Source organism: Echinops telfairi, unplaced genomic scaffold (genome assembly GCF_000313985.2).
Source record: "Echinops telfairi isolate 266 unplaced genomic scaffold, ASM31398v2 ScPeMD7_7467;HRSCAF=8505_1, whole genome shotgun sequence".
In the NCBI taxonomy this organism is placed as follows: domain Eukaryota; kingdom Metazoa; phylum Chordata; class Mammalia; order Afrosoricida; family Tenrecidae; genus Echinops; species Echinops telfairi.
The window spans coordinates 25,055,899-25,065,643 of record NW_022111368.1 but is presented as its reverse complement, the minus strand read 5'-3'; the positions used below and the strand labels follow the sequence as shown (position 1 = coordinate 25,065,643).

Here is a 9,745-nt window from a genome sequence, read left to right as displayed (position 1 = left end):
GGGGGGGGGCAGGGGGAGGGGAGGAGGTGAACACTTCAAAACATACATTGAACAATTCCATTATCTTTTAAATTCTATTTTTCCACAAAATTTGTGAAGCCCTCTTAAATAGCTTTTGGATTTTGTGGCATGTCATACAGATGAGAAATAACATGACAATTTATTTCATAGTCACCGTAACATTTACAAATAGGAGTTGCAAACACGTAACTCAGGCTCTTTTTCACAGTGCTTGGTTTCCTGAACGCTGAGAGAGCAAAGCAAATCCAATTCTCATTTTAAATGAATGCAGAGGTAAGTCAGTCTACATGTGACTGACAACAACAACAACAAAATCACAGCAAACAGAGCCCAAAGTCCATTTGCAGGGTCCCTGTGGGGATGAAGCCTCCAGGGAAGCTTCCCCACTGACCACGGTCTAGGAGCGTGAGCGGCCTCAGGAGCACACGGAGAGCACTGTACAGCAGGACCGTAGCAGCGGGAGTTACGCTGGAATCTCACATCTTGTCATCGGATCTCCCTTCGGACACACTGTGAATGTATTCTACTCTACGTATTTTCTGCACTTTTCGATTGAGGTTTTTGTTTTATTTGGCCATTGTTGCAGACTCTTTGAAACCTTTTTTTTCTGGATAGGGAGGTCAGGAAGGGCAGATCTAAGATGATAGCAGCAGGATTAGTAATGACAATTACCTGGGGCACGGCAGGAAGGTGGCGGGAAATGGGGCATCAAGCGCAAGGGGTACAAGAAGGAAGAAAATGTTCCAGAGTTGTTTGTGGAGAAGAAGGCACAACACTTAATATGGCTGAGCTATTGAAATATCTGATACGTTAATCATCTCTCAATAAAATTATTTTTCAGTGACATTTTATGGAGGGAGTGGCAACTAAAGACGCACGAAGCAGACAACAGATTATTCTGGGTGGGGGAGGCGTTCCTAGTGGTTGAACTGAACAGGCAAAGCAACCTGTCTGAAGCCTGGTTGGTCAACAACTCTAGCCCAGATGGCCTTCACGTGGGGCCCCGGGGCGGGGTGAGGGGCGGCGGGGAAGACGTGAGGGCTACCTTGTAAGGTTCACTGAAGAGGGAGTAACTTGAATTAAATGTGCCATCATCCTGCTGGGTTTCCTGATTTCTTCGCTCTCGTTCCTTCCTCCGTAACACATTTCTATCGGGTTCGTAGACACTGCAGCAAGAGAACAAACCAGGCACCCAGTATGAACAGGTCAAGAAAGCCCAGGGGACATGGGCATCAGAGGGGCAGATGTCGGGCCCAAGGGCAGATGGGGATGACAACACGAACATGAATCGGAGTCACGCCGGTCTCATCAGGCAACTCGCACTTGGGGGCAGGATTACATGGCATGTTTTCAGGGCAGAAAGGCCTTCAGGCAAGTTGCAACCTGTTCTAGACTTCCTTTCCTGGCCTGAGATGTGAAAGAGGAAATATCTAAGCAACTTTGACAGGAGAAGACGGAAAGTAATCTCATAGCAGACGGTAATTACAGGGATGTGTAAATAGAAATTATGAGCGTATCTCCTCTTACGAGGCAGCCTCGGAGTGTTTCTCTCTCTCTCTCTCTCTCTCTCTGGCACGGCTGTTTCTGTGGTGATCCTTTCATTACCTCGCTCCCTAAAGAGCTGTTACAGCTCCATGCTGCACTGGTTTTCACAGCTACGAGCCCTCCGTCTGATCTCTGTTAATCAGTCAAATCGTCCAGCAACTACTGAATCAATTCTTCCTTCTGATATATTTGACACGATCACTCCTCCTGACTATGAATAATGTGCCAGGAAGAAGGCGTGCAGGCCATGAAGGGAGAGGACGGAAATTGAATTATGTTGTGTCATCAAGGAACTGGGCCTTCTTGTGGAAGAAAATTAATACCTATTCTCCCAAAATACAATTATGAAGTACCCAGACACCGGAGCGCTGAAGAACTAAGGAAGAAATAAAGTCCCTTCCTCTACGAAGGAGAACATGAAAGGGCGAGCGCACCGAATGGCGAGGAAGTGAGCTGTTTACAAAGGGAGGAAGTACGCTGTTCCTTCAGCTCCCTGCGTCAAGAAAGCGGGTCACGAGGAGGCAGCACAGCTGGTGGGAACTAAAACCAAACCCACTGCCATCCAGTCCACTCCGACTCCCAGTGACCCGCCACAGGGCAGACTAGAACTGGCCCCCATGGGTTTCTGAGACTGCCACTCTTCATTGGAGTAGAAAGTCTCACCTTTCTCCTTCTGAGAGGGTGTTGGTTTCGAACTGCAGACCATATGATTAGCAGCCCAGTGAATAACCACTACACCACCAGGGCAAACCCCTCGAAAGGGTGCTGGGCTCTGTTTTCTAGCAGAAGCATCTAGTGGAAAGGGCCAATTCATCATTTTTGCTTAGAGGCTCCACTGGGTCTTGTGTGCTGAGTCTGGAGATCAAGACTGACTGCTCCTCTCTTAATCAGCTAGGGGCTCACAACTGCCCCCCACCCACATACCGAGTCTCTTTATACCCCAAGTGTCCCCATGATAAAGCGGGGGTGTTTTCTGGTGTTGCCACAAGGTTCACGGGTGGCGGTAATACATGAAAGGGCTGTAGAAGATATGTATTTTCTAAAGCAGTGGTTCTCCACCTTCCAAATGCCGACCCTTTAACATACTTCCTCATGTGGTGGTGACCCCCAACCATAACATTACTTTCGTTGCTACTTCATAACTGTCCTTTTGCTACTGTGCTGAATTGGGTGACCCTGTGAAAGGGTCGTTTGACCCCCACAGGGGTTGAGACCCGCAGGTTGAGGACCGCTGATCTAAATATAGGCATTTTGGATGCCAGAAGACCCAACAGATCATGATTAAAATCTTGCTGTTAACAGTCAAAAGATCCGAGGGTGCACGAAAACCTATGACAGTGGAGACTTTTATTTTGCTTGATCTCATTTTTATCAGAGTAGCTATGTTTGGTAATGAAAGGATTTAGACCATGGACCTGTGAGGAACCCAAAATAACCATGAAATAAATAAAGGAGGGGCGTATCCAAAAGTTCATGGAAAGATGACTGTGAAAGACAACAAAATCGTTCACACATTTCCCGAACCACCCACTGTTCATCCTCCTCTCTCTGCCCCTTGGGCTAGAACGTACCCTAAACGAGCTGTCGGAGAGCCAAGCCCAACATGCTGCAGGCAAGGCTGTGACAGCGCCGAAGGCGGTTCATTTAAATTTAAGATTAGGGAACGTTAAAATACCCAGAACTGTGTAACCTATTAGCATTTTAACTCACCCTTAGTACATTACCCAAAGATATTGGGTTTGGAAGCAAATGATCTTCCAGTAAAGGGGGCTGCAGCTCTGAGATCTGAGCCCAAGTGAGAGGCTCACAGCTCCCACGTCAGTCACTGAGCCCGCTCAGGCGGCTGCAGTGACAGGAACTTCCCAGCACCAATGACCTTCCAGTAAAGCGGGCTGCAGCTCTGAGATCTGAGCCCAAGTGAGAGGCTCACAGCTCCCACGTCAGTCACTGAGCCCGCTCAGGCAGCTGCAGTGACAGGAACCAGCACCAGGGAGGCCAGAGATGGAAATGACACTCTTACGCCCAGAGCCAGCCTTCTAGCCCGAGAAAAGAAGCGTGGTCTGGCACCGTCACACTCCCAATAACAAACCTCAACTTTCAGGACAGTCAAGTGGGGGTGGGGGGTGGGGGGGAGATTCAGTGAACATACAACTTGTGCACAAAACGGGCCTGAACCCATAGGAGAATTCTAGTTTCACTATGAACACATGTGCTAACTGTTGAACAAATACAAGCATGTGTAGTTTAAACACGTGTGTGCTAAATGTACATGTAATATATTTAGCATATTTTAAGTATATGATATATAATACATAGATATTTAATACATGCACACATCATGTAGACCCTTTCCCTCTCCACTACCTTAGTAGCCTGAGAAGAGCCCGCTGGCTGCACTGAACTTCACACGCAAGGCACTTCCACACACATGCTCAGCTGCCCTCAGCCAGCTCCAACAACCACACGGACGAGACCAGGGTGATGCACAACATGGCTGATGTACGATGGAGCAGGGGGGTGATTTTCCAGGCTTCTCAGAAGCCCCTCCCACCCGCCCCTTGCCCGAGAATAATACCTCCTGCATCTGCTGGCGGACGACTGAAACTCCACAACTAGAGAGTCACTCCGCTGGTTTAAGATGTCTTCTCCCCTGTAAGAAAGGGGAGCACCACAGGGGGAGAAACACTGTCAAGCTGAGCACCGGCTGCATCTGGGTATAAGTACGTGGGTTCTCAGCACATTCCCCAAAGGCCAAGGGGAAAGGGCATAGGGGCTCTGGGCTACGAAGAAGACAGAGGCAAATGTATATATCCCACTTGTTTTGCAGCATAGCTCAGTGGCGTAGTGGGGAAGCTTTGGGCTGCTAACCACAAGGTCAGCAGTTTGAAACCACCGGCTCCCACCAGTCCCGCTGAGGGTGAAAGATGGGGTTTTCTAGTCCTGTAAAGTTAGTCTCATCGACCCTAAGGGTCACTGTGAGTCAGCGTCCATCCAACTGCTGGAAGGTTGGTTCCTTTCTTTTCTTTTCCTTCCGGCCTTCTTTGCTTTCTTGTGCTCAAGGGAAAGGCAGCAAGACACACACAAGTATCCAAAATTCGAAACTCTCCTAACTCGTAGTATCCTCTGGGTCAAGGGGAAAGAATCACTTCATAATTGGGAGCAGTTGGAGGTGAGGGGGAGCTGGTCCTCCTTAAACACTTCCCAACACTTTTAAGCTTTAGCCAAACAAAAGCGTTCTAAGATAAAGACCTTTAGTGAGGGGCTGCCTACAAACCCAGTCTAGGTCTCTAGTACTAATAAATATCAGAAACCCCTGGGACTGCTTGCACATCATCTGTCACTAGAAATTCTGTGTACATCTCGCAAGGGCCCGCCATGATGCTGCGCCACACAGCACCTTCCACACCATCTGAGGAAAACGGAAATACCCCAATGGACAACTGTTCCCCTTCTGCAGAGTGGAGGAAGGGAAGGGAAGACGATAAACAGAACACAAACTCACTACCATCGACTCAATTCCAACTCACAGGGACTCTAGAGGGAGACAGGTAGAACTGCCCCTGTGGGTTTCCAAGACTGAAGCTATTTACGAGGGTAGAAAGCCTCCTTTGTCCCTCGTGGAGTGCTTGGTGGTTCGAACTGCTGATCTTGTGGTTTATAGCCCATCAAGTAAAGGAAAAGAGGAGTGATTCTTCCTTGACACCTTCCTTTCCTTTGGTCTCTCCTCCTTCCTTGGCTGTGGGTTCTATAGCATTCAGACATAGACAGCCCACCCCCTCCCACTCCTTAACTAGAACCTCAATATGCCGTGAGTCGATTCAGTCCTCAGAGCTACAGCCTCGCCTGCTTCAAGCTAATGTCAGTGTAAAGGGGGCTTCCGTCCCCCATCTCTTGCTCTGTGTCTGGGCCCTTCCTTCTCCTGCCAGCAACAGGTGTTTCAACTCATTCACACTGGGCCCCTCCGTCCCTGTACTGGGCGAGTCCACCCTCCTCCTAATTGCCAGTGACGTCTGTGCAGCCACTTTCAAGCCCAGGCCCCCTTCCTCTTAGAACGCAGCCCTCTGCCATAGACTGCCACTGAAGCAACACAAGGATGCAAAAACGGCCATGCCTTCCGAAGCAAAAGGCCCTCTTCCCGGACATCCTGAAAGGGGGTCAGCTTCCCCCGTGAGCACTGACTCAAGTGACAGAAAATGCTGACTCCTCGCAGGCCCTCATACGCATTACGCTCAGTAATAGTTGGAAGTTACGAATCAGGAATCCTTGAGACTAGCAGATGGTATAAATCTTTATCATCTGTAAAGTTTCCCCTTATTTTCATGAAAACTACAAGGACTGCATTCCTTAAATGTATGTCACCAAATGTATTTATTTATTTTGCATGAAAGTGGAGGCAGCCAACTGCTACAATATTATTTAGTGCAGATGCATAACATTCCCCCCCCAATAAATCTTTTTAATCTACTGCATTTAAAAGACTTGCTTATTTTTAGACTGACAGAACAGCAAATGTGTTAAGAACATATCTGATCATTTTCCTTTTGTTTGTTTTTAATCTATACATGGAGGTATCTTGTAGAACTCAGACTCAAGCAAATTATGGTACTTGGGGGAAAATAGATGCCCAAACATGAAATCATCATCATTTCCAAAATTAATTTATTCTTGATCACACAGTAGCAGCATGGAATTAAGTAATAGTATTACCTGAGGGCATGATGGCATTCCCCCCCCCCCACTGAGTTTACAGCAGTTCATATACACATACTTTAATTATCCTTGCGATGTCTCTGGGAGGTATAATGGGATGATGAGCACTACTGGATTAACTTTTCTTTAAAGATCAAGGAACTTAGGCTAAGAGCGTAATCATCCAAAGATACCATAAAGCAGACATCACGTCGAGAGCACAGCCATGTTCAATGTCCTTACTTATCTCTACCAGGAGCAACCCAGGAGTGAAGAGGTAACCACACTTCCTAAAACCTCATAGCTATGAACCTCATGCTACATACTAGAGTGAGCATGAGACCCACAAGTAAGAAAGCAGGGCCAATGAAGCAAAGGGCAGCTCATTCCCATTCAGGTAGAACTACAAGGAGAACCCCGGAACAATGGCTTAGTTGTTAAAATTTGTTTTTATAGAGCCTCAAGAAAATGAAACAAAAACGCACTGCTTTCCAATGGATTCTGATCATAGTGACCCTACAGGACAGAACTGCTGAGTTTCTGAGACAGTAACTCTTTACGGAAGGAGAAAGACCCATCTTTCTCCCTCTGAATGGTTGGTGGTTTCAAACTACTGACCTTGCAGTTACCATTATCCCACCGCCACCAGGACTAGAAAAAGCAAAGGACACACACACACACACACACACACACACACACGTCTCTGTACAGTACACAAGGGGAAAAAGCATATTCATAAAATATAGAATTGTGGATTAGAGGACAGATGAACAAAGAAATTGTAGGCTACAAAGCAAGCCAGCTAAGGCTCATGGATTACCACTTTCAGCAGACCCCATCCAACAATCAGTTGGCTCCTATCTTTCCAAGTTGCCCTACGGGAGGAACAGGTATAAAAGCCTAGCCCTCAGCTTCCCAGCTAAGCCTGCCTTGACCTAGGTGTTCAAACGTGGAGGGACTGCTCTGCTACTGCACTGACCCACATTCGGCCCTTTAGAGGTGGACACTCGATACAACCACATTCCCCACGGCAACTTTCTGCTAAGGGTGGTGGTGGTGGCTGGGTGCCTAAGAGTCAAGCATGACTCACGACACAGGGCAGAATTGCCCCGTATGCTTTTCTTGGTTCTCATCACCACGAGGCAGATGTACCCATTGTTCCTGCCACAGAGCCTTTAGGAGGGGACTCAAACCATCTCGTTTGAGATAAAAGCTGAGGGTTGACTTGTGCTACTAGGATTACTTTCTAGAAGGGGTATATATGTGGCACTCCTTGATTATATTCATCCAAGTGTTTCTATAACCTTTAAAAATATCATCCAACCTATTGGTGTGTCTACAAGATTGTAACCCAGAGCCACGGTCAAGCAGAAGCAAAGGTTTCTCAACTCTTGTGAAGAAAGAATGTTTTCCATGTTTAACAACTATTGCCCTCTTCAAAGGGCAGAACTATGATTTCCTTTTGTCTAAATATATTCACTGAGTATCCTGTGAAGGGCAATGCTAGATGCCGGGGAGCTCATCGGACTACGACTTATCCTGCTGCTGAGAAGCTACCAACTGAGGGGAAAGGCGAAGGCACCCAACCATGAGCAGGAACTGTGGACATAACATGGTCAAGGCATCAGAAGCTGGAGGAGCATGGGGGGCGGGGTCAAGGTGGCTTGCTGACAGAACAGCTTTTGGCTGAGTCTTGAGATAAAGGAAAAGTGAGAAAGAGGGAAGAAAGAGGTGTAGTGTATATAAGACACGCAAAGTAACCATTACTCTTGCTGTGACTTGACAAGGGGGTGACTGAGATTCATGACGTCCAGGTGTGTACAGTCAAACTGCTCCATCAGATTTGGGGCAACAGATCACCAGGTGTCTCCCAAAGTGCCTGTAGGCTGAGTGGGAACTGCCAAGCTCTTGGCTAAGTGGCCTGAAAAAGTATTTGGATTCAGTGACCCTTACCTCCCCTGCCTCACCTTACTTCTCTCGAAAGTTGAAATTCTATGTGGATTTAAGTTGAACTTCTTTGGTTTGTCCTTCTGCTGCAGTCTCCAGTGGACCACATTCTATGGAAGTTTTACCCAGTTCCTTCTGAAAGCATGTTTGGTTTGGAGCCGTGACTCCAAAGAGCAGCAGAAGGGGAGCCCAGTTTGCATCAAGACTCGCTATGCACAGCCTGGCCCAAGAAGAGACAGTATTTTCAGATATTCAGAGTACTGGACGACATGCTAACAAACCCCCCGGGCTTGGATTGGCAGCCAGCAGGACAAGAGGAAGAGAAGGCACGAGGTAGAGACTGTTCTGTAGTCACTCCTCTGCTCCCTGCTACAGCAACATTAGCAAGTGGGTGTAATTAAGAAGCTTAATCAAACCCTCCAAAATTATAACAATCGCTTTACATTTAAATTTAATGAGTCAAACTAATTAACATCCCTTTTATTTATAAAGTAAATAATAAGAGATCTGGAATCCTCTTCTAAGTTACAGAAGAGGAGGGCTGTGCAAATGTACTTGCAAATGCCTTCTCTGGAGTAGTACAGAGGAGATGGTCTGTAAGGCAGAGGGGTGCCCAGAAGTAAGCAGGTGATAGAATCAATTCACACACACACACACACACACACACACACAAAATGGGGCTTGAGTGACAGCCCTGCAAAGATGCAAGAATCCTGCCAACCAGCCTTCCTGGAAGGCTTTTACTGTGGTTATGGAGATCAGGGTGGTGGTGAGGATGATCGTGGTGAGGAAGTTGGTGGTGGTAAGGGTGCTAAGGTAAGGGATGAGGATGGTGAGGTGGGGGCAGTGAAGTAGCTGGTGTGGCGTGAAACCAACCAACAGTGTATATTAGACGTTTTAAAACTTGAAGACCACCAACATGTCCTCCACTTACTCAACTGTCGTCTTTTTTGTGAGTAAATCCATTGCCATTCCCTGCACCTGTCACTCTGTTTTCCTCCAATATCTTAATTCTATCATCTCACCATCATCTTTGTAACTGTGACTGCCCCACCCCTTACATGGACTAATTCCACTTTGGGTGCCTTGATTAGGTAAATCCAACTTTTTACCTGGGCGCCTCTGACCACAGTTTCTCTCAGTCTTCATCTGATCTCAGAAAACATCCTCTCCTGCGTGCATGTGTAGCTCTCTACCACAGGTTTTCTGACTCGTTCAATGGAATCAGTACTGCAGGGTGGGTGGCTGGTGTCGTCATTGTAACTTCTCCTGCCCCATAACACTGAGTGAACGGGGGCACTGAAGGGAGCAGTAGAGAAACAAACACCACAGACAAATGCAGCCCAAAAACAGTCCCAGGGAAACAGCCTTTCTGTGTGATCGTTGCCATCTTCAGTGCCCACCCATCTGGTTCACATTAAATTTTGGTCACAACAACCACCGCTGCTCATTACCAAATGCCAGCCACTGTACCACAAAACACGTCACGCAGATTATTTTATTTACCCATCTTAAGAATCCCAAAAGGGAACGTCTCCATTTT

At 47.2% G+C, this 9,745-nt stretch overlaps 1 protein-coding gene across 4 annotated transcripts in view; it reads right to left on the bottom strand.

Annotated features, from left to right (window-relative positions):
- Positions 1-9,745, bottom strand: part of AFF3 (AF4/FMR2 family member 3) — a 587,662-nt gene that overhangs the window by 512,411 nt on the left and 65,506 nt on the right. For 3 of the 4 annotated variants that reach the window (XM_030888457.2, XM_045283938.1, XM_045283937.1), the window contains exons 2-3: positions 4,142-4,216; positions 1,067-1,187 (exon numbers count right to left, since the gene is read on the bottom strand). In XM_030888457.2, the coding sequence (XP_030744317.2) occupies positions 1,067-1,187; positions 4,142-4,216 (196 nt within the window). The remainder of the gene's footprint in view (positions 1-1,066; positions 1,188-4,141; positions 4,217-9,745) is intronic. The other variant, XM_045283939.1, reaches the window with a different exon arrangement.